The following is a 26,640-nucleotide window of genomic DNA, read 5'->3' on the forward strand; positions in this document are numbered from 1 at the left end:
ATGTATAAAAGGGATTAGTTCTGAAAATATACTATTATATTTATATCAAATAAGTATACATAGGTCACATTGTATATTCCTTTCAGAGAATTTGTATATACTTCAAAAGTATAAATCTTCAAACTAATATAGAGCTAAATAAAGACTTGAAAAGTATAATAAATTCATAAAACCTTATTACAAATATCATTATAAAATTATTTGACAATAGAATAAACAATAAATTGTAATTATTGTTAGATAAATAAATGGGTCAAGCTTATAAAATTTGACTAATAATTAATATCACTTAAACAAAAATATATTTAAAAAATAACATACCAATACTTTATTTTAATATGAGATCGTGAGAATTCTCACAATTTAAAGATTGAAAATTGCTGGTAATATTGTCATGGAGAAACAAGTTTTTATATGAATATCGGTTGCAAAAGCATTATAATAATTCATGTAGTTACAAGTTGGTATAGCTTATTTAAAAATGAAATGCAATCAATTATAAATATTAAAACAAAGAACTAAAATATCTTTTCCTCAATTTATGAATGATGCAGAAAAAATATAACATTTAACATTTAAAGCTTTTAGAAAAAACATCCAGTTACTTGAGAAAGTAATCAGAGTAAATATAATAAACATTTGGAATAAACTTAATATACTACTTAAAACAACATTAAAACAATTAAAAAAAGCCATATAAACTTGTCACGTTTTTTGAGCTCGAACTCACTTCTACTTTACATTTGATAATGCTATATGAAAAATTATAAATCTGAAATAGATAACAACACAACTTACACAGCTTTTCTTCACATGAAAGTGACAGACCTCAATGTTGACTGAATATCACAACCCAACAATGACAATCATATTCCTACTTCTTTGTGATCTACAATCGAAGGCACATACAATTAATGTTAAGGTCACTTATTTGTAAATTCATGACTGTATAATATCTAACTAGTATATAGTTGTCATGTGAGAAGACTGTACTAGCATGGCTGGGAGATCTGTTGAGTTTGACTGGCACCTAGACAACATCTAGGCCTGTGACTTCAGTAGCAAGACCTGCACACAAAAAATGGTAATGTAGTATTTTACTGACATTTCTAATAACCCTGTTTATTAGTTAATTTAAATCATTGGATTTCAATAATGGCTTGAGGTGTACTTTTATGTAATTTCAAATAACCTTGGGTCACCTATGGTTGATGTATCCTTATTATTCTAGATAATTGGGGATTGGCTGTACATAGGCAAGGAAGGGAGGTAGTAATTGTGAAACCGTATGGAGAGGGGGTACATACACAATATTATAAAATCCTTCATTATATCAGTTGAAGATGGTTCGGATACAGACAGCAGTGAGAATGACCCAGAAGAGGAAGATCATTTGAATAGCACGTAAACGCAACCCGCAAGACAGACAGTGTTTATTTGTTGAAAGGGTGGTGTTTTGAGTTCCATGCACGCAGCTAAATTCCTCCATCTCTAATTGGAGAGGTTGACAAACTGTTTATTGATATGTGATTTGAGGACACATTTTTTTTTAACAACTTACTGAAACTAGTCTGAAAAAAACATGATTGCAGTATAAAATCAGAAAGTGGCAAAATCTGGAGTTGTTTAACCTATCATACCAGAGTTAAAATTCAAATAGAAATAATTTTTAAACTGACAACAGGGGAACTGCTTAAAATACTTCTGGATTTTCAATCTACTAATGCAAAAATGACGACTAGACCGCAGATGCTCTCGGGCCGAACAACTGGCAGTCGATGGATTTTACTATCCAACCGATGAAATATAAAACTAACATAAACATTGAGCTTTGTACTACTGTGAAAAAGTAAAGTAAATTTAATAATACATATTCAAAATCAATCAGCTGATATTACGTTGGTTAGTGGATTGAGAATAACTGCCCGAGCAACACATGTTTTAATAATTATCTGGTGTTATGTAAACAAAAATACTGTCATAAAATTAGCATTGGAACTTTGTAAACCCCTAGACCTTATTGTCGGATATATTTTAAATCCACTAAAGAAACATCCAAAGTTGGTGTATATAAAATAATAGTATCATATACCTAAGTGCCGTACAAAAATCAACAAAATTCTTCCAATGAAATACTAGATACTGTTTCTTAATAATTTGTACTTATTTGTAAATAAATATTTTAAAAAATACTACTACAAAAGCAGCTTTGTACATGTTAATTTTTTAGTAGTCTTTTATGCATTATGTTTGATTATGTTCCATACGTTACTCCATTAATTTACCATGGGAAGATTAATTAACAACCTAAAAGTAGTGACACATCATCACTCGCAATTTATTGGGTGCTTCAGATTTACACTTCATTGATCCTAGTTGGAACATCTATATTGACAATCATTATAATAAAAAATAAAAAATCAGATGGAAGCCCTGAAGTGGTGTGTTGTCAGATCTACGTTAGTATGGCAAGTTATTTTTCTAAATCTCTTCTTATTTTGTACTCATACACCTTTCATCAACCTGCTACAAATGAATGACCAGTACGTCATACTAACCACAAATGTTGGAGCCGACAGCCAGGTACAAATAGCCATTGTCACCGTAGGTCGTGCCCCATGAGTTGCGTACAATGTAGTGAGGTATGGGGGCTGTCAGATCGTAGCCGATGATCTGCACTGCATGGTTGAGATTCTGTGGACTGCCATCACAGTGAAACTGAATCACCCCACCCAGGTAGTATTGCCAACTGAGAGCATTTACTGCCACCGCCACTGGTCCATGATACGCTAGAAGTGACAGCAATGTATCCTCGTCTCCCACTAGGCTAGAGCACAACAATGAATGTCTCAGATAAATCATTACATCTTGTTTGTGTTTCAGTTCATATTTTACAGACAACATTTGGAAGTAGTTACAGATGTTTTACAGTGTCTTCTTACCAGTAACACACAGTGGTAGTAGTAGACTGTTGTAACCTCCACTGTAAGGGAAACCTCTTTGATGCATATTCATCAAATCAGCTTATATAACAAACAAGAATTTTGAACGCTAAATAGACAATAGACAATATTCTTTATTTGTACATTCTTAGAGAATTACATTAGCGTCAATACAAAATAATTAGATTTTCATAATGGTTTATGTAGTCCATTGAGTTCTCCAGCTCAGAAATTCTTCAATGGTGTAGAAGGGATGACTCAGCAGCCATCTTTTTAGTTCCTTCTTAAAGTTCAGTCTTCCTTCTTGAGATTTAATGTTATCAGGCAGCATGTTGAATAACTTTGCTCCCATGTAGGAAGGTTTTTCTTCAAACAATGCTAGCCTGTGAGCTGGCAAATTGAAGTTTGCAGCGTGACGAGTGTTGTGACTGTGGAGATTACTGCCTCTTGTCAAGTTTTTGTCTATTGCATACATTATCACTTGAAGAATGTAGAGTGCTACTACGGTAAGGATACCATACTCGACAAAAGCTGTTCGATAGCTCTCTCTTGGTTGCATTCCAGCCAAAATTCGCAGGCACCTCTTTTGTAAAAACAAGAGGTCCTTTGTAAATTTCCATAAACTAGAATTTCCCCATAAACAAAGACCATATCGGAGATGGGAGTCGAACACTGCATAATATGCAACAGTTGCTGTTTTCTTGTCACTACTTTCTTTTATTCTTTTCACCACATACAGTCCAGTACTTAGTTTTTTACATAGGTTGTCTATGTGCTGAGTCCAACTGAGGTCATTGTCAATAACCACTCCTAGGTACTTGGCTACATCCACAGGAACAATATTGGGTAATAGCCCTACTTCGTGTTTCCTTCTACCCATAACTAGTTGTTTCGATTTAGCCTCATTTACCACCAGATTGTTATTGTGGCAGTATTGAATTGCCATCTCCATGGCAATGTGTGATGAAACCTCTAAGGCATTTTGTCACTTAGTAGGAGCACCGTATCATCAGCATACATGATGGTAGTTGAATATTGTTCCAGAAATCCAGGGAGGTCACTGGTGAAAAGAATATAAACAGTACAGGGCCAAGAACGGACCCCTGTGGTAACCCCTCTTGTGACTGTTAAGGGCTTTGATCTCACTAATCTTGTACACCCCTTATCCACGTGTTTCAGCTCAACCATCTGTTGTCTGCCTTCTAAGTAGCTTCGAAACCAACTAGCCGTAATTCCTCTCATCCCAAAATGTGCCATCTTCATTAATAATTGGTGATGGTCGAGGCAGTCGAAATGCCTTACTGAAGTCTAGTAGAATTGAAGTGGTGGTGTCTCCAGCTTCAAGCTTGTCAATAATACATTCTACTAGACTTACTATTGCTGTTGTTGTAGATCTGCCCTTTATAAAGCCATGTTGCTGTGCTGTTAGTAGATCGTAGTATTTCAAATGTTCCAAGAGGCGGCACAGTACAATTTTTTTCAAAAACTTTGGACAATGTTGATATTATAGATATTGGGTGATAATTACAAATTTCAGCAGAGTTGCCTTCCTTGAACAAAAGGTATTACTTTGGCTAATTTTATGGGAATTTACCCTCCTTAAGTGACAAAATTTATGAGAAGAGTCAGTGGCTGTGCAAGCTCATTACAGCAGGCCTTGAGAAGTTTGGAGGATATGTCGTCTATTCCTGCAGATGTCTTGCTTTTTAAGGACATTATAATATGTTTTACTTTCCCTAACTGTAGTAGGTTGTAGGTAGAGGTCTGGAGTGTTGGAACTACTAGTTGCTACAACTTGAATTTGATTGGGGATTAGCTGCAAGTGCTTTATCAGCCAGCTTTATAAAAAGTGATATTCATCAAATCTGCCATCCTTCTGAGGATCAGTAATCACTTCTCCTGTTGGGCCTATAAGTTTATGGAGACCGGATGAAGTTTTTGGATTTTCTTTCTCTGTTTATTACTGTCCGTCCATACAGCTTTAGATTTGTTTTCAGAGAGGGCAATTTGTTCAGCTGTTGCATGTCGCCTTAAGGCCTTCAACTTGATATCGTAGTCTTTCTTTTTAAGAGCAGCTTCTTGCTTATGTTCTAACAATCCCGTGAGTATGTATTGTGACTGAGCCCTTAGAAATTCATTCTTCAAGTTGTCAGGTTTCGATTCTTGCCAAGCTATTGGTTTGATCTGAATGTTTCTTTACAAGAAGAGAAGCACTGTAATGTTGTTTTTTATAGGAACTATTCTCTTTAGATTTTGGCCTTGGATTACTATACGTTTTCTTTGCTGTATGGTTTTTTAACAGCAATTTTTTGTTGGTTGTATTACTATCAGTTGGGATATAAAGTAATTCTTGTTGATTCTCTGGTTTGTTTTTTGTTTGAGTACCAGTAGAAACTAATATTTTTGGTGTCATAGGATAACTTTGTTCATTCAGCTTATGCTTGGCTTTAGGGAAAATATCATCCACAAGCACTTCACCCAGATCGCTGTTTTTGTGCATGCCGTTCAGTGTAGAAGCTGCTGTTTTTGAAATTTCCTGATTGTAGGCATTTTTGTGACCTAGAGTTTCAGATGATTTAACATATTTTGTGATGCAATCATGCCTTTGCTTATTCAGCACCTCAATGGCAAGTTCCATTTGATTTTGTTTATTTTTAATTGTAGTCAGCTCTGACAAAAGGAAAGAGGTGGGTAAAAATCATGGTCAGTTGGGCTTGTCTGGATTCCCATTTCCCTGCAGGATCTTGCAAGTTCAACACCACCACATGCTTTTGCTTTGTCTGAGCTGTTTTTTCTCAAGTTTTAAAGTTTTTATAGTGTTTTTCAAGTTGGTAAATAGTTTCTTCTTTTTCTTTATCGGCTTCCTCAAAGGCTGTAGTGAGGTCTCTACGTAATTGCACTTCCTTTTCCAACTGACATTCTAACTCCCTTATTGTGTCAGTAAGACTATTGTTTCTTGCCAAAATAGTATAATTTTCTTTTTCAAGTTCTTCAGCATGTGCATAGTGGATCATGCTGTTTATGTTCATTTTTGTCTGTAATTTCTGAGATTTGTTGGGTCAAATTTGCGTTATGAAGGGTCAGATTGTGAATTTGTTCCCTTAGTTGTGTATTTTCTACTAACAAAGCATTTCCCACTTCAGCTGCTAGTGTCAGTGATGTTTCCATATCCTGTTCATACCAGACATTTTGAGTTAAGGATCTTGTTTTCTATTTCATTGACGGTCAAGTCAGGATTCCCTGAGGATATTTTTGGTAAGTCAATGGATTTGGAATTGAAGTTTTCAAGGTTAAGCGAGCTACCAGTGGATAAGTTCAGTAGCTCGTTTGTATCAATACCACTAGTCTGGTGAATATTTTCCCACAGATGTTAACCCTTCAACGCGTTTTGCCGTACTAGGTACGTCATGACACTTTCACTTGAGATCGCGTTTTGCCGTACTGAGTACGTCATGGAGTAGTCGGTTATTTTTGTAGCTGTAACAGACAACTATCGAATGTTTTCAATTAAAAATGTATACCAATCGAAAGTAGAAGATTCAAACTTTCGATTAATTGAGTCGATATCTCGAAAAATCGATCTTTAGAAAAAATATCTGAGAAATCAGCTGCATTCAAGACGACGTCATTGCCGTGCACCCGATCGTTTGTCGGCTTACGTTTGTTGTTGTTTACAGTCATTGTTAGTGTGATGGTTATGTTCTACTGACATATTTTTTGTGTGTTTTATGTTCCTTTGTTTAGTTATTATTATTAGTTATGCTTAGTATTAGTTTTACAAGCTAACTATATGGTTTTGAAGAAGGAAATCCCGTTTTGACAGGAACATTTGTTGTGTTTTACAAACATGAGTCGGGAATGTTTTGTAGGTTAGCTAGCTTTTAGGGAAATATTTTTGCATATTTTAGGGAATTTATTTTTAAAACTGTTATCGGTTTTGTAAAAATATTTTAAAATCAATCGAAAATGAGTAATCTTGAAGGACACCTAGTGGAAAGAGACAGTAAAATTGACAGACTTTTGAACCTTGAATCAGATGAAGATTTCGACGATGGATATGACAATGACTTTGCTCAAGCTGAGTTTGAAGTATTAGACTTAGGACAAAATAGTGATGATGATATTGAAAATAGGCTAGGTGAAAACATTGTAGTACAAAATGAGTTCAATGTTGTTGAAAGAGGAGGAGGTGATGCATACCTAAATTTAGGCCTAGGCTTACCTGGTTTTTGAATCATTGTAAAGTTAATAAACTAACCTAAAGTAGGTTAATTTTGTTTAATTTGGCTAATTTCTAAACACTAACAACATAATAACAAACAAAATAATTATAAACTTGGGTAATTTGCTTATATTATTTATAAAACACAAAATCTCTAAAAAAACCGCCAGAAAAATCAACGCAGGAGGGGGTATGACCATGAAAAAAAAATAACGCGTTGAAGGGTTAAGACCCAGTGACTGGTTAGTACTGCCTTGGCTGTCACATGTAGGTAATTTTGGGGTGTCAGAGCAATTTCTGCAGGTCCAGGTGTTGATCTCATATTTACCCAACTTCCCAAGTTGCTTGTCTGTGATATCAACACAGCCTCCATGGTACCAGAAATTACATGGACCAGTGCATTTGATGGCAGAATACTTTACTCCAACACCGCAAAGCACCACAAGGATGTTTGGGGTTGTCAGTTTTGACCGTAGACATTTTTTATGTGAGTTCAAAAATAAAATTAAACACTACTGATCTACTGTTATAGTGCTAAAATTGAGAATACAGTTTTTTAGCCAAGAAATCAAAGAGTTCAAACTTCCTCTGATGAAGCATTAAACTTGATATCACTCAGCATTTTTTAATTCTAAAATCTTCTTTCAGTTTCCTGGTACCAGTAAAATACCAATAATTATAGTTAAGTGGTTTATTAGTGATGTATATATTGTATGTGCTTTAGATACAACATTTATATTGTACACAGATTATATTATTGTATCTATCATATTGTATTTCTCAGTTATATTGAATTGAAAGACTATTTTGCAATGTGTAGTGCAGACGAAATAAACAAACAATTTGTTGACAGTAGTTGATAACAGCTGGTAACCTGCCAGCAGACAGCAATAAGATTATTTGTCAATGGCTTGATGGTGAGTGGTGGGGTTGACAGTCCTCAACAGGAAACTGCTCCAGTCAATCAAGTGATCAAAATGAGCATGAACAATCAGTATTCAGAGTCAGTCCCGTTTATAACTTTAAAATTTACTATTGAGAAGTTTTTCTGCAGAACAAAAATGTTTAGTGAATAACAATGCAGTTTTGAGCCTTCAATACTTGGATTCAGAGTTTAAAAGTTGTGTTTCAAACCATGCGGTTTTTGCATATGTCACAGTTGAGTACTCAAAAAACTTAATTTATAATTTCGTATGCAAGAATAAATTGAAGCCTATCTATTCATTCGGTAAGATATACTTCTCTGATTAATTAAAGGTAAGATTTATGACAGATAATTCAATAAAAAAACGTTTGAAAACTGTAACTTATACAAGCACTACAAACATAACAACTTTTCACACCAGTGTTACCCCCAAAAACCTCTAAGTTCAAAAATCCTGAAAGTTCTTTAAAACTGTTCTTTCTAAGCAAACAAATTTATTATTGACCTATGTTGTTAAACAATCATAATATGAGAATTTTCAGAAATGCAAAAGGCAAAACTTTGAAACATTTTATTGATTGATTGATTAACTTAGCTAACACTCTAGGGCCTGGAAAAATTTAAGTTTTCCCTGTCTGTCTTCATGATTTCTTGCTAACAAACTAACATATAGACTAGAAATTTTGCATAACCCTTCGTTTCTATATAGAAAACACAAGTTCAATTATAGTGCTGTAAGTCCATCGGATTTTGCTGAGCGTTACCAAATATTTTTTAATTCCTCTGATGGGAAACCATGATGGCAACGAGAAAATAGCAGAATAAATATATTTGTAAACAAGCTGATCACAATTGTAAGAGATTTTAACATGTGACATCTTACCACATAGAGCTCATTCATACAGTAAACAGAAAATCGGTTATTTGCGTATTGCCAATCAGCCGTTGTCCTTGAATAGATTGATTTGGATTCGAGGTCAGATTAAACACATCACTATATATAATTTAGTGAAATTGTGATTTTTCAAGAGTATTTTAAGCACTTCTGTTATCGGAATCGAGTGAAAAGAGCCCTGGTATCGAGTATACAAATCGATCCATCCCTAAGAAAAATGCCTGGGACACTACAAAAATTCACGCATAATCCACCCATGTATTACCAGAGCCAGAAATTCATAAATAATCCACACTTTTCAAGATTCTCATAGTCACTGGCAGCCCTTGTTTCAGACCTGCGAATTTATCATGGCTCCGAATATATCCAACTGCTGACCAAGACATGAAGAATGCATTAGAAAGCTACTGAAGTTGCTGCAGAAGTGCGGTTAATACACAATCTGTAGAATAAGTAGACACAAATACAGGACAGTATCTTCCATAGTTGTCCCTAGAATACAATTAAAGTTATTGATTTACTGGCTCTTAAATATTTCATGTTTGCCTTTACGATAATTCAAGAATAGAATCACCCTATCACGAGAACACAACTATGTAGGAAATAAACACATGAAAAGGCCGTGGTTCAATTCACGTGTTTTGTTAGTTAATAGCCATATGGAGTACGAAGCAACATGACAAGGTTCCTCATACACGTTGGACTATTTAGTTTGAACATTTCGAGTTGTCCAAAAGATCATCACGTGTGCGGGAAAGTCATTCAGACAAATAGTTAATTGGAGAACCAACCATGTTATCGCATATACCAGGATATCGCAAACCATATTGGAATATCTAAGGAACATGTTGGTTTCATTATTCAAACAATTAGGATACTGGAAAATCAATGGACGATGAGTGTCATGCCGTTTTAACAGATGAGAATAAACAGCGTCAAAGGAATACTGTCAGCAACTTTTGCAGCACTAACATGACGAAGGAGACGACTTTCTTTTGAATATTGACTTTCTTTTGAAGTGAATATATCACTTTTTCTATTGTGATGGGGAACCAGTCATGGGTGCAACATTATGATCCAAAAAGAGAAAAGACAAAGCACTGAATATCGACAATTGGTTTCTCCTGCGATGAAAGAGTTCAAAACAGAACCATCCGCAAACAAAATCCTTTTGACTGTGGTTTTGGGATGCTCGTTGAGTTTATGTGACTGATTATCTGGAACAAGGCGCAACGGTAAATTTGTCTCAATACACAGAGACTCTAAAACACATCCGACGTTGAGTTTGTCGAGTTAGAGGCAGCCTCGAGCCAATAATTTTGCAAAATGACAACGCTTGTCTACACACTTTGTGCACAACTGAAGAGGCAATGAGAATGCTGAAGTTTGAACCAATTCCACACCCTCCCTATTCCCCCGATCTAGCCCCCTGCGATTTTTTCCCATCTACTCAAGAGAGATCTCAAGGGTACTCATTACACTTCAGACGATGCAGTGAAAGTAGCTATTGCATCCTGAGTTCAAGAAAAATCTGAAGAATTTGTCAGTGACGCAATAAATAAACTTGTTACACATTTGGAGAAATTTGTTGGTCTTAATGGTGACTATGTTGAAAAATAAATTAATGTTTGTGAAGCTTAAGAATTGTACTTTACTTTACTTTTTACCCGATCTCGCTATTTCTTTTCATTAACATCCTACAAGCATGTGTGCACTACTTTTTAGCCTACTATCGTACATAAGTTTTTAAATTATGGTAGTTTTGTGATCTGGGGATATAATCAGCAAATATGCAAAACGTTTCCTGAAAATTCTGTCACAAGTATGACTGCAGTAGACAGATTTCTATGAAGTCTACCTAAAAAGAGCAAATATAAATTATCAAAAACATTTCTTATTTTTTTTGTAACAGGATGGAAAACATCCCTAATTATTCCATTACCCTCCTTTTAAATAATCCAAATAGTAAAAATTTGAATAAAGAATACGGTTAACTCTAGTAGCACTTCTATGTCCATAAACCACAAATAATAAATGGAAAGATGAAAACACACTGAAAACCTTTTCTATATCAGACTATCATCTTATTTATATTTGCACCAATGCAAAGTTACAATTATAACTGTAACTGAACACATCTATGAACATTGTAAAACAGTAGCAGAAAAACTGTAATAAATATATACAACTTCAGAATAATACTCACTAGTCACAAGTATAGTTGGAGGCAACCTGTACTCCAATAGTCCTGAAACATGTCAAATCAATTTATATAAGATTAATGAAACTATGTTTAAATATCAATATTGATTTTCAAAAAAAGTATAAAAACAAGCTAAAAACGTTCGCTTTCAATAACTCACACATTTATTTATTTAGTTTTACACTTTTTGTAGAAAAGGAGCACCATATAGTATTTTCCTATATACTATATTTGTTCTGAGTATTATATAATTAGTTAATTGAAGAGCTGATTAAACCTATAGCAATATTAACTTGGTTTTACCTCACAAGAAACAATGCTAAACTTCAAACACCCTTTTTTTGGTTGTAGAATTATGAAAGATATCTAAAATTTTAAAAGATGTTATTAATATACAAAAAAGTTCAAAATTTTTTGTGAACATCAAATAGCGTTTGAATATGTACTAATTATATATTATTTAAAATGATACATCTCTTATAATTCTACGGTAAAAGGGCATGGAAATGTTTTTGAGATTTAACATGGGTCTTATTGGGTTAAAATCAAGATGGTCACCAGTACAGATGTCCCTTAAGACATCTTCTATAGTACAAGACATATCAATTCATGCTTGGGTTCTGGTCGTGGTGTTGCCAGCTGTAACAGACAAAATAACAGCTGGCAACAGCAATTCAGAGTTTAGGAAAATGCACTGAATTCAAACAAATCGAACCGATCGTTTGATTGCTTTCAAAATTGCTCGAATCACTTGTTTGGCTTTGACTGTTTCCACTGCTAAGAATAACGAAAAACGTCGGCTCTTGGGGGCCAGAAAGCTTTAGTGCACACTCTGCAAACAAACTGTTGTTTTATGCACTTAGGCCTGAGATATATTGTTTAACCCTTCGTACGCTGTAAGCGGAATATTCCGCCGAGTAAATCTAACTCGAAACGTTCTAAGCGGAATAGATCGCGGAATCCCCTGACAACGCAATATATTTACGTTAGTTTCTACAAATTGCCGCCAGAACGCTTGAGAGTGAATATTTGGTGATCTAATATTACGCAATGTGAAGCATGACTCATCAAAACAGCTGGGACCAATCACAACGGAAGCTTTTGTTTGCTTTGTCAGTCCGCGCCATCGCCAGTGAGCAAGCTGTACGCTCTAAGCGGAAATACTCGCGTGTGACAGTCAGCTGCCGGCGGCCGCTATGTACTGTTGTTTATTGTTTATAACCTGCTATATTGCTTTAGCTGTCTATTATGCGAGGTTATCATATTGATAATGTGATAAACTATACATCTATGTAAAAACATGTGAGGCCAAGCCTGCCCCTCCACCCAGATGAGTGTTTTGAGATTTACCACACACAAGTCCAATATTAGTGTGCCTTTTTTATTTTTGTACCATTTTGTGTTTTTTATATATTTTATATTTGTCATGGATTTGTTCCCTTCATTATCTACTAATGTTGTATAAATAATATGAATTACTGTTGTGCTAACATTTGCTACTTTCAGAAATGTTTATTGGACTTTATATATTGCGTGTATATTTACATGTATATGATGTACTCATATGTAAATAAAAATAAAAGCAATACAAAAACTATCATGTGTTTTCAGCAGTTGCAAGACCAATAAACCTAAAAAATTTATAACTTTTAAAAAAATTAAAAATTATTATTTTTTTTTTTATTGAGCATTAGAGCAATTTTATACAAATTGCTTTCAGCGTACGAAGGGTTAAACTTCTCATGAATATAGAAAGTTAGTGTCTTGCTATAACATTAGTATAAAAAATTTTTTTATCTCTTTTCATTGTTCATAAATGTTTAAATTTACTTTTTTGTATAAAATAAAAAAATTGAACTAAAAATATTAGTATTTTTTGTTGGAACTGATTCCCCCCCCCCCCCCACCCCCCCCCCCCCCCACCCCCCCCCCCCCCCACCCCCCCCCCCCCCCACCCCCCCCCCCCCCCACCCCCCCCCCCCCCCACCCCATTTCTCTTTCTATTAGCATTATTATTAAAAGCTCTTTGGCTATAGGAGAAAAGAATTTTGCTTAAACTTCCTTATTTATCAAAATTGGACACAACATATTTACTTATTCATAAAATTTGTTTCAGAACTCACTTAAAATGATTGAAGAGTTAAACAGTCTACGATCTGGTGAGAACAGTGCTTACTACGGTTTAACAGAGTTTTCTGATCTTTCACAAGAAGAGTTTATGCATTACAAGTTGCATCCTTTGCTGTCAAAGCGTTTGAGGAAACACCCTGGCCATTATGTGAGTGCTACATTCCGAAACCATGACCATCACCATAACCGCTTGAAAAAACGAGCTGTCGAGTCTGACCTACCTCAGAAGGTGGACTGGTAAGTTTTTTTGTCATACTACAATACACTTTGTACGGTTATGAAAGTTATTGTATTTTGCATTGTATATTATCCATAACAATGTATTAAATCACCACTGTTGTATTTTTCAAATTTCTTGTAAGACATACATATGATTACACGTTCACCTTGCAGAACTGAGTGTTGATAAGCCATGTTATTCAACAGCAGTTTCTGCAATACAAGCCATAGTAAAAATATATATTATTTCCTGTTATAATCTTAACTTACAAGAATTTTCAACACAGTTTATATGTTTTTCTTTACTCTTTTATAACAATCTTATTGTTTATTAATTTTTAATCATAATAAAGTCATTATAGTTAAAAAAAACACCTGTGTAACAGTGTCTTTTAATCACAAAAAGTAGTAAAATATACTTCAGCGTCTTCACACAAGTTAAGGACAGCTGCCAAAAACCACATGACGCCAAACTATGTTACCATTAAAGGTAATAGCATGGCAATCTCCCATTAGATCTATACTGTATAGTGAATGTAAAATCTATTACAGAATGTTTTTTTTTTGCATCTTTTGAAGGTTTGGTATGGAAGAGCACATTAGAAAAGTGTAGAAACCCATTTTTTGTTTTTAAACTCGGTTTTGTGAGAAAGATTACTTATAAATGATTAATTGTAAATTGTCCAATACAAATGAAGATTGCATTGAATTCATTTATTAGTTTTTACATGATAGAAAATTGCTTATTTAAATAAAATAAAATAAGGATTTCATTACTGTTAGTAGAGTCTAAAGAATTCGAAACATAAAATTCCCCCTTTTTGTATTGAGAAGTGTATATTTTTGAAAGGAGAGAAAAGGGGGCAGTGACTCCAGTGAACAACCAGAAAACTTGTGGAGCATGTTGGGCATTCAGCACTGTGCAAACGGTGGAATCCATGAACTTCCTGAAAACTGGGCAACTGATAAAGCTTAGTGTACAGCAGGTAAGGGTTCTCAAGCTAATGCATAATACAAGATATTAGTTTAAAATAACGAAGAGTAGAGGCATAAAAAACAAACAACTAAGAGAGAGATTCTCATGAAAAAACTGCCTTCAGAAAATGTATTTTTTCCTCATGAGATATTTCTCCATTTTCTTCTTGTTAGTCTTTTGTGATTCATGAGCATTTAAAATGCATAAGAAAATTACAAATATTGCTATAAGGCATTAGAAGATCCAAGATCAGAACAGGATTCAAAAGCCTAGTGGTTAAGAGGTTAAAAAATAATGTTCTTTATATTGTATGAAAATCCACTATCTTAATTTTTTATCACATCAACTCAAACAAGAATAACACTTTTAATTGTAAAAAGTTGCTTTGAGACATTTTTATTTTAGAAGTTTTTAAGCTGTGTCATAGATGTTGCACTAATAAGTGATAGGTTTGATCAAGTATGAGACTCTTTATAGTTAATTTAGAGACTGTAGTTGGTGTTCACCATAGAGCTGATAGTAAGAACTCAAATATTTAGTGAGATATCAGCTCATAATTGGATCAGAGTTCAAGTACTGGTTCAATTACAAACTGATATTAATATTCTAACACGGTGTAAATTAATTATATTTTTAAATTTATAAACACTTTAATTTGTATGGTATTGGTTTGTATTTGTTTTATTTTAATTGTGCTCGTATAGAGTTTCCATTTTGCAAAGAATTTGTATCATCAATAAATTAATTTATGTTAAAACCAAGTAATTTTGATAATTTAAAAATGGAGGTCTTCCAAGTCCCAGGATTTGAGGAAATCATGGTATTTTAAAATCAATGAGATGTTTACTTGTCTTGACAGGCAATCGATTGTGCTCGCAATGGCAACATGGGCTGTGATGGGGGTGACACCTGCAGCTTGCTCATGTGGCTGGCGAACAACAAGATTAAACTGCAGCCTGCGACAAGTTACCCCTTGGTGCTGGAGACTCAAATGTGCAAACTGAAGAAGTCGTGAGTCATTGTTTAACTTATTCCCTCATTGAAATGGTTTTTTAATGTAACTTTTATCACCACTGCTCATTCAATACAAATTACAGACAGGCTGAGTGACACAAGTTACCATTGTTATATGGCCGTCTATTAAATGTCAAGAATTAGTTATTGCAGTGGAAAATGAGTTTTTAGCTAGAAAAAAGGGCTCTCTGAGTTATCATAGATAACTATAAATTGAACTAGCTGTTAGGTTTTATTACATACTCACTCAATGTTTAAAGATCATTCAAAAAATCAATCACTGTCATATACTAAACTGGCATTCCAACTACCATGATAAACACATTTTACAATTGTATTTTATTGAATAACATCTTATTCGCAGAACTTATTACATAACTGACATCTACTTAATAATAAAATCAATATAAATCTTTTTCAAAATATAACCATACACATTTGTGAAATAAGCAACCAACCAATTAGTTACTGAAAGTTTCAACTAACATCAGTGACGTATTACTCCCGACTCAGTATCAAGTCACCAGTCTTACAATGTGTCACACTGGAGCACTGACCTGGAGCTGCTGACAGTGCACTTGATAACAGCACTAACACTCGGCTGTTATTATCTACAGCTGACTCCCATCACTTATTTAGCTTAGGCTGTTTGGGTCTTACTACTTGACAAGTAAATAGAGTACTCCTCAAATCAAAAAAAGTGTAACAGTTCTTTATGTTAACCAGAAAATGTATGCACAGGAGCCAAACCCTGATTAAAAAACCTTTTATCAATTATTTACAAGGATAGAATTGAATTATTTAAAAAATCCGTTACCCCTAAAATATAATGTGTGTGTGTGTGTTCGCGCGCACGCGTGTGTGTGTGTGTGTAATAATATTGTGTGTGTGTGTGTGTGTGTGTGTGTGTGTGTGTGTGTGTGTATATATATTAAATTTGTATAAGTGGCAATAGCTGAATTTAATTTCAATAAACATTGAATCACAAAAAGTACTTGCTCCACCGGGACTCGAACACGGATCTCTCACTTTGTATATATACATACACACGCATATTAAAAAAATGTCTCCCAAGTACCATGTGGACTTTGCACTGTATGTGTTAAGTTGGTAGGGATATGATGCCTAGAACCCTGTGTAAAATGCTTTCACAGTGGGTTTGTAAATATATCAGACAAACAATTCAAAAAAGTTCATGCAACCAGATAATAGCAACGTGTTAAATATGTGAAGACCAATTAAAAGACACTCCCTCCAAGTCTATACACTAAGAAAGTCCTAACCAAAATAAAACTTCCTTAAAAAAACAATCTCGTTTAAATGAAACACACTGAACTTCAAACCACTGAGGAAATAAAGAAACTGTTGTGGAGAAGATTCTATAAAGATATATGAATAGATAATGGTAGTATGTAGGTGGTAATAATAGTGGATAATGGAACACAACTTCAAGAAGTTTATGAAGAATATGATACTAAACAAAGTAAACTTATTGACACTTATGTTTAAAAGATTTTCATCTTAGAAAAAGCTTTTAAAGGACTTAAATTTAAGTCAGTCACCAAGCAGAGAGAAATAATCCATCAAGTCATTAACAGAAATGTTTGTATTCAAACAAGTTTACCTGCTAAAGAGATTGTCATTCCACTGACAATTACTTGTGAGTCAATTGATCTTAAAGAGAGACAAAAAAATTGAGCAAGTTATGGAATATAAGCTACATGACTCCGATAAAGAAAACTATCCCCTTTACCAACAAAACACAAACTCTTATTTAAATAAAACCAAAATCATTTCAGTGTGTCCTTGCAAGTTGCCAAACTTAACTTAATATGTAAGCTACTGAATTTTTAAAAATTCTTTAAAGAAATAGCTAAATCATAAAGACAGTGAAATACAAACTAGTCTCCCAATCGTAGAAATGCCAAGATCTAACACAACTTCCCTATGTACAAGCTTCCAAGTTTCACAATAAAACCAACCAATAGTGATAGTTAAAACTTACTATATATCTGCCTCTCTCTTTGTGTTCTGTATCAATCACAAACATTGCTGAATCAGCAGTGATACTGTACCAATCCCAGAGCTTACCAGTGAGCGGCCACACAACGGACTTCCTCTTTATAACTTTGAGATTTCTCAATCTTTCTTGCTTCAATCAGTTCCAACAAAAAATACTAATATTTTTAGTTCAATTTTTTTATTTTATACAAAAAAGTAAATTTAAACATTTATGAAAAATGAAAAGAGATAAAAAATTTTTTTAATACTAATGTTATAGCAAGACACTAACCTTCTATATTCATGAGAAGTTTAAACAATATATCTCAGGCCTAAGAGCATAAAACAACAGTTTGTTTGCAGAGTGTGCACTAAAGCTTTCTGGCCCCAAGAGCCGACGTTTTTCGTTATTCTTAGCAGTGGAAACAGTCAAAGCCAAACAAGTGATTCGAGCAATTTTGAAAGCAATCAAACGATCGGTCGATTGTTGAATTCAGTGCAATTTCCTAAACTCTGAATTGCTGTTGCCAGCTGTTATTTTGTCTGTTACAGCTGGCAACACCACGACCAGAACCCAAGCACGAATTGATATGTCTTGTACTATAGAAGATGTCTTAAGGGACATCTGTACTGGTGACCATCTTGATTTTAACCCAATAAGACCCATGTTAAATCTCAAAACATTTCCATGCCCTTTTACCGTAGAATTATAAGAGATGTATCTTTTTAAATAATATATAATTAGTACATATTCAAACGCTATTTGATGTTCATAAAAAATTTTGAACTTTTTTGTATATTAATAACATCTTTAAAATTTTAGATATCTTTCATAATTCTACAACCAAAAAAGGGTGTTTGAAGTTTAGCATTGTTCTTATGGGGTAAAACCAAGTTAATATTGCTATAGTTTAATCAGCTCTTCAATTAACTAATTATATAATATCAGAACAAATATAGTATATAGGAAAATACTATATGGTGCTCTTCTACAAAAAGTGTAAACTAAATAAATAAATGTGTGAGTTATTGAAAGCGAACGTTTTTAGCTTGTTTTACTTTTTTGAAATTTCAATATTGATATTTAAACATAGTTTCATTAATCTTATATAAATTGATTTGACATGTTTCAGGACTATTGGAGTACAGGTTGCCTCCAACTATACTTGTGACTAGTGAGTATTATTCTGAAGTTGTATATATTTATTACAGTTTTCTGCTACTGTTTACAATGTTCATAGATGTGTTCAGTTACAGTTATAATTGTAACTTTGCATTGGTGCAATATAAATAAGATAGCTGATATAGAAAAGGTTTTCAGTGTGTTTCGTCTTTCCATTTATTATTTGTGGTTTATGGACATAGAAGTGCTACTAGAGTTAACCGTATTCTTTATTCAAATTTTACTATTTGGATTATTTAAAAGGAGGGTAATGGAATAATTAGGGATGTTTTCCATCCTGTTACAAAAAAATAAGAAATGTTTTGATAATTTATTTATATTTGCTCTTTTAGGTAGACTTCATAGAAATCTGTCTACTGCAGTCATACTTGTGACAGAATTTTCAGGAGACGTTTTGCATATTTGCTGATTATATTCCCAGATCACAAAACTACCATAATTTAAAAACTTATGTACGATAGTAGGCTGAAAAGTAGTGCACACATGCTTGTAGGATGTTAATGAAAAGAAATAGCGAGATCGGGTAAAAAGTAAAGTAAAGTACAATTCTTAAGCTTCACAAACATTAATTTATTTTTCAACATAGTCACCATTAAGACCAACAAATTTCTCCAAATGTGTAACAAGTTTATTTATTGCGTCACTGACAAATTCTTCAGATTTTTCTTGAACTCAGGATGCAATAGCTGCTTTCACCGCATTGTCTGAATTGTAATGAGTACCCTTGAGATCTCTCTTGAGTAGAGGGAAAAAAATCAAAATCGCAGGGGGCTAGATCGGGGGAATAGGGAGGGTGTGGAATTGGTTCAAACTTCAGCATTCTCATTGCCTCTTCAGTTGTGCACAAAGTGTGTAGACAAGCGTTGTCATTTTACAAAATTATTGGCTCGAGGCTGCCTCTAACACGACAAACTCGACGTCGGATGTGTTTTAGAGTCTCTGTGTATTGAGACAAATTTACCGTTGCGCCTTGTTCCAGATAATCAGTCACATAAACTCAACGAGCATCCCAAAACACAGTCAAAAGGATTGGGACAACTAAGGGAACAAATTCACAATCTGACCCTTCATAACGCAAATTTGACCCAACAAATCTCAGAAATTACAGACAAAAATGAACATAACAGCATGACCCACTATGCACATGCTGAAGAACTTGAAAAAGAAAATTATACTATTTTGGCAAGAAACAATAGTCTTACTGACACAATAAGGGAGTTAGAATGTCAGTTGGAAAAGGAAGTGCAATTACGTAGAGACCTCACTACAGCCTTTGAGGAAGCCGATAAAGAAAAAGAAGAATTTATTTACCAACTTGAAAACACTATAAAAACTTTAAAACTTGAGAAAAACAGCTCAGACAAGGCAAAAGCATGTGGTGGTGTTGAACTTGCAAGATCCTGCAGGGAAATGGGAATCTAGACAAGCCCAACTGACCATGATTTTACCCACCTCTTTCCTTTTGTCAGAGCTGACTACAATTAAAAATAAACAAAATCAAATGGAACTTGCCATTGAGGTGCTGAATAAGCAAAGGCATGATTGCATCACAAAATGTGTTAAATCATCTGAAACTGTAGGTCACAAAAATGCCTACAATCAGGAAATTTCAAAAACAGCAGCCTCTACACTGAACGGCATGCACAAAAACAGCGATCTGGATGAAGTGCTTGTGGATGATATTTTCCCTAAAGCCAAGCATAAGCTGAATGAACAAAGTTATCCTATGACATCAAAAATATTAGTTTCTACTGGTACTCAAACAAAAAACAAACCAGAGACAAAAAATTGCTGTTAAAAAACCAAACAGCAAAGAAAACGTATAGTAATCCAAGGCCAAAATCTAAAGAGAATAGTTCCTATAAAAAACAACATTACAGTGCTTCTCTTCTTGTAAAGAAACATTCAGATCAACCAATAGCTTGGCAAGAATCGAAACCTGACAGCAAGAGGCCTAAGTCTCTTCACGTTCTAGATAAAGAAAATGAGAATTTTTTAGCCCTAAGCCACCAGAAGGAGCACAAATACAAGCAGAGGACTTTCTGGAACTCAGCTCTTCAAAACTGAAAATACAAAACAAAACTGATTTAAAGAAGCTGACCATCCTTCACCAAAATGTTGACCGCCTATCTAATAAAATTGACAGGGTAAATCATCTACTAGCTAAAATTGACCCTCACATTTTAATATTGACGGAACATGGTTTACAAACTGACCAACTTCAAAACACTGTGCTGGTTGGGTATACATTGGTGGCAGAGTTCAGTCGAAAAAATCACAGAAAGGGTGGTGTGGCCATATTTTGCAAGGAATCTATGGTACTCTCTGTTGAACCAGAACAGATCACACGCAAGTGTAGAAATGGTGTGTGAAGTTGCGATGATTAATGTTAAATTGGAGCAGCAGCATATATACATTATGGGGATTTACAGAACACATGAAAATTTAGAAGTGTCCCTTAATATTGTAACTCAAGCTCTACAATTAGTGCCAACCTGGAGGAGCCCTACCATTCTTATGGGCGATATCAACATGAATTGCCTGGACTCAGGTCGTGAACAGAATATGCTTGAGGAACTGCTATTGAGTTATAATATTACCAGAATAATGCTTCCTGCTACAAGAATAACACCCACATCGCGAACATCTATTGATTGTGTATGCTCCAATTTAAGAGACGAGGAACTTACTGTACAGGTGCTGCATGAAGCCATCTCTGATCATTCTGCTCAACTTGCTGCTGTGAACTCTCATCCTGAAAACGCCTCTTCGTCTTTCATAAAAAAAACGAAATTTTACAGATAGAAATATTGCAGAGATCAAGCATAAATTAGCTCAGGAATCGTGGAATGATTTAAAGACTAATACAAGTACAGATTTTGCCTATAACTTTTTTAATAGAACAGTCAATTTGATTTTAAACCATGCCTGTCCTTACAAGTATACAAAACCGAAAAGGAAAAAAGGAATTAGAGTGTTTGACGCGGAAGCTGACAACTTGAAGAATGAATTTCTAAGGGCTCAGTCACAATACATACTCACGGGATTGTTAGAACATAAGCAAGAAGCTGCTCTTAAAAAGAAAGACTACGATATCAAGTTGAAGGCCTTAAGGCGACATGCAACAGCTGAACAAATTGCCCTCTCTGAAAACAAATCTAAAGCTGTATGGACAGTAATAAACAGGGAAAGAAAATCCAAAACTTCACCCGGTCTCCATAAACTTATAGGCCCAACAGGAGAAGTGATTACTGATCCTCAGAAGATGGCAGATTTGATAAATATCACTTTTATAAAGCTGGCTGATAAAGCACTTGCAGCTAATCCCCAATCAAATCAAGTTGTAGCAACTAGTAGTTCCAACACTCCAGACCTCTACCTACAACCTACTACAGTTAGGGAAGTAAAACATATTATAATGTCCTTAAAAAGCAAGACATCTGCAGGAATAGACGACATATCCTCCAAACTTCTCAAGGCCTGCTGTAATGAGCTTGCACAGCCACTGACTCTTCTCATAAATTTGTCACTTAAGGAGGGTAAATTCCCATGTTACCTAAAATTAGCCAAAGTAATACCTTTGTTCAACGAAGGCAACTCTGCTGAAATTTGTAATTATCGCCCAATATCTTTAATATCAACATTGTCCAAAGTTTTTGAAAAAATTGTGCTGTGCCGCCTCTTGGAACATTTGAAATACTACGATCTACTAACAGCACAGCAACATGGCTTTATAAAGGGCAGATCTACAACAACAGCAATAGTAAGTCTAGTAGAATGTATTATTGACAAGCTTGAAGCTGGAGACACCACCACTTCAATTCTACTAGACTTCAGTAAGGCATTCGACTGCCTCGACCATCACCAATTATTAATGAAGATGGCACATTTTGGGATGAAAGGAATTACGGCTAGTTGGTTTCGAAGCTACTTAGAAGGCAGACAACAGATGGTTTGAGCTGAAACACTTGGATAAGGGGTGTACAAGATTAGTGAGATCAAAGCCCTTAACAGTCACAAGAGGAGTACCACAGGGGTCCGTTCTTGGCCCTGTACTGTTTATTCTTTTCACCAGTGACCTCCCTGGATTTCTGGAACAATATTCAACTAACATCATGTATGCTGATGATACGGTGCTCCTACTAAGTGACAAAATGCCTTAGAGGTTTCATCACACATTGCCATGGAGATGGCAATTCAATACTGCCACAATAACAACCTGGTGGTAAATGAGGCTAAATCGAAACAACTAGTTATGGGTAGAAGGAAACACGAAGTAGGGCTATTACCCAATATTGTTCCTGTGGATGTAGCCAAGTACCTAGGAGTGGTTATTGACAATGACCTCAGTTGGACTCAGCACATAGACAACCTATGTAAAAAACTAAGTACTGGACTGTATGTGGTGAAAAGAATAAAAGAAAGTAGTGACAAGAAAACAGCAACTGTTGCATATTATGCAGTGTTCGACTCCCATCTCCGATATGGTCTTTGTTTATGGGGAAATTCTAGTTTACGGAATTTACAAAGACCTCTTGTTTTACAAAAGAGGTGCCTGCGAATTTTGGCTGGAATGCAACCAAGAGAGAGCTGTCGAACAGCTTTTGTCGAGTATGGTGTCCTTACCGTAGTAGCACTCTACATTCTTCAAGTGATAATGTATGCAATAGACAAAAACTTGACAAGAGGCAGTAATCTCTACAGTCACAACACTCGTCACACTGCAAACTTCAATTTGCCAGCTCACAGGCTAGCATTGTTTGAAGAAAAACCTTCCTACATGGGAGCAAAGTTATTCAACATGCTGCCTGATAACATCAAATCTCAAGAAGGAAGCCTGAACTTTAAGAAGGAACTAAAAAGATGGCTGCTGAGTCATCCCTTCTACACCATTGAAGAATTTCTGAGCTGGAGAACTCAATGGACTACATAAACCATTATGAAAATCTTATTATTTTGTATTGACGCTAATGTAATTCTCTAAGAATGTACAAATAAAGAATATTGTCTATTGTCTATTTAGCGTTCAAAATTCTTGTTTGTAATATAAGCTGATTTGATGAATATGCATCAAAGAGGTTTCCCTTACAGTGGAGGTTACAACAGTCTACTACTACTGTGTTACTGGTAAGAAGACACTGTAAAACATCTGTAACTACTTCCAAATGTTGTCTGTAAAATATGAACTGAAACACAAACAAGATGTAATGATTTATCTGAGACATTCATTGTTGTGCTCTAGCCTAGTGGGAGACGAGGATACACTGCTGTCACTTCTAGCGTATCATGGACCAGTGGCGGTGGCAGTAAATGCTCTCAGTTGGCAATACTACCTGGGTGGGGTGATTCAGTTTCACTGTGATGGCAGTCCACAGAATCTCAACCATGCAGTGCAGATCATCGGCTACGATCTGACAGCCCCCATACCTCACTACATTGTACGCAACTCATGGGGCACGACCTACGGTGACAATGGCTATTTGTACCTGGCTGTCGGCTCCAACATTTGTGGTTAGTATGACGTACTGGTCATTCATTTGTAGCAGGTTGATGAAAGGTGTATGAGTACAAAAATAAGAAGAGATTTAGAAAAATAACTTGCCATACTAACGTAGATCTGACAACACACCACTTCAGGCTTCCATCTGATTTTTATTTTTTTATTATAACGATTGTCAATATAGATGTTCCAACTAGGATCAATGAAGTGTAAATCTGAAGCACCCAATAAATTGCGAGTGATGTGTCACTACTTTTAGGTTGTTAATTAATCTTCCCATGGTAAATTAATGGAGTAACGTATGGAACATAATCAAACATAATGCATAAAAGACTACTAAAAAATTAACATGTACAAAGCTGCTTTTGTAGTATTTTTTAAAATATTTATTTACAAATAAGTACAAATTATTAAGAAACAGTATCTAGTATTTCATTGGAAGAATTTTGTTGATTTTTGTACGGCACTTAGGTATATGATACTATTATTTTATATACACCAACTTTGGATGTTTCTTTAGTAGATTTAAAATATATCCGACAATAAGGTCTAGGGGTTTACAAAGTTCCAATGCTAATTTTATGACAGTATTTTTGTTTACACCAGATAATTATTAAAACATGTGTTGCTCGGGCAGTTATTCTCAATCCACTAACCAACGTAATATCAGCTGATTGATTTTGAATATGTATTATTAAATTTACTTTACTTTTTCACAGTAGTACAAAGCTCAATGTTTATGTTAGTTTTATACTTCATCGGTTGGATAGTAAAATCCATCGACTGCCAGTTGTTCGGCCGAGAGCATCTGCGGTCTAGTCGTCATTTTTGCATTAGTAGATTGGAAATCCAGAAGTATTTTAAGCAGTTCCCCTGTTGTCAGTTTAAAAATTATTTCTATTTGAATTTTAACTCTGGTATGATAGGTGAACAACTCCAGATTTTGCCACTTTCTGATTTTATACTGCAATCATGTTTTTTTCAGACTAGTTTCAGTAAGTTGTTAAAAAATGTGTCCTCAAATCACATATCAATAACAGTTTGTCAATCTCTCCAATTAGAGATGGAGGTATTTAGCTGCGTGCATGGAACCCAAACACCACCCTTTCAACAAATAAACACTGTCTGTTTTGCGGGTTGCGTTTACGTGCTATTCAAATGATCTTCCTCTTCTGGGTCATTCTCACTGCTGTCTGTATCCGAACCATCTTCAACTGATATAATGAAGGATTTTATAATATTGTGTATGCACCCCTCTCCATACTGTTTCACAATTACTACCTCCCTTCCTTGCCTATGTACAGCCAATCCCCAATTATCTAGAATAATAAGGATACATCAACCATAGGTGATCCAAGGTTATTTGAAATTGCATAAAAGTACACCTCAAGCCATTATTGAAATCCAATGATTTAAATTAACTAATAAACAGGGTTATTAGAAATGTCAGTAAAATCATTAGCAGTTAATGATTTTACTGACATTTCTAATAACCGCTAATGATACTACATTACCATTTTTTGTGTGCAGGTCTTGCTACTGAAGTCACAGGCCTAGATGTTGTCTAGGTGCCAGTCAAACTCAACAGATCTCCCAGCCATGCTAGTACAGTCTTCTCACATGACAACTATATACTAGTTAGATATTATACAGTCATGAATTTACAAATAAGTGACCTTAACATTAATTGTATGTGCCTTTGATTGTAGAACACAAAGAAGTAGGAATATGATTGTCATTGTTGGGTTGTGATATTCAGTCAACATTGAGGTCTGTCACTTTCACGTGAAGAAAAGCTGTGTAAGTTGTGTTGTTATCTATTTCAGATTTATAGATTTTTCATATAGCATTATCAAATGTAAAGTAAAAGTGAGTTCGAGCTCAAAAAACGTGACAAGTTTATATGGTTTTTTTTTTAATTGTTTTAATGTTGTTTTAAGTAGTATATTAAGTTTATTCCAAATGTTTATTATATTTACTCTGATTACTTTCTCAAGTAACTGGATGTTTTTTCTAAAAGCTTTAAATGTGAAATGTTATATTTTTTCCACATCATTCATAAATTGAGGAAAAGATATTTTAGTTCTTTGTTTTAATATTTATAATTGATTGCATTTCATTTTTAAATAAGCTATACCAACTTGTAACTATATGAATTATTATAATGCTTTTGCAACCGATATTCATACAAAACTTGTTTCTCCATGACAATATTACCAGCAATTGTCAATCTTTAAATTGTGAGAATTCTCACGATCTCATATTAAATAAAGTATTGGTATTTTATTTTTTAAATATATTTTTGTTTAAGTGATATTAATATTAGTCAATTTTATAAGCTTGACCCATTTATTTATCTAACAATAATTACAATTTATTGTTAATTCTATTGTCAAATTATTTTATAATGATATTTGTAATAAGGTTTTA

At 34.5% G+C, this 26,640-nt stretch overlaps 2 protein-coding genes across 2 annotated transcripts; one reads left to right on the top strand and one right to left on the bottom strand.

The window, feature by feature from the left end:
- Positions 1–409: 409 nt before the first annotated feature.
- On the bottom strand, positions 410–13,179 carry LOC124358341 (cathepsin O-like). The gene is made up of 4 exons (XM_046810642.1): positions 13,175–13,179; positions 11,191–11,232; positions 2,559–2,827; positions 410–1,068 (listed from the first exon to the last, which is right to left on the bottom strand). Exons 1-4 carry the CDS (start codon positions 13,177–13,179, stop codon positions 1,031–1,033), a joined length of 354 nt encoding a protein of 117 aa, XP_046666598.1. The 3' UTR covers positions 410–1,030.
- Positions 13,180–13,297: 118 nt separating this feature from the next.
- On the top strand, positions 13,298–26,112 carry LOC124357481 (cathepsin O-like; the record flags this gene model as incomplete). Its single annotated transcript, XM_046809320.1, has 6 exons — positions 13,298–13,554; positions 14,387–14,522; positions 15,372–15,523; positions 18,661–18,702; positions 23,953–24,221; positions 25,741–26,112. Coding segments are annotated over 6 exons (894 nt in total), but the record flags the coding sequence as incomplete, so codon positions are not given.
- Positions 26,113–26,640: the final 528 nt, after the last annotated feature.

This window comes from Homalodisca vitripennis, chromosome 3 (assembly GCF_021130785.1).
Source record: "Homalodisca vitripennis isolate AUS2020 chromosome 3, UT_GWSS_2.1, whole genome shotgun sequence".
Lineage (NCBI taxonomy): Eukaryota > Metazoa > Arthropoda > Insecta > Hemiptera > Cicadellidae > Homalodisca > Homalodisca vitripennis.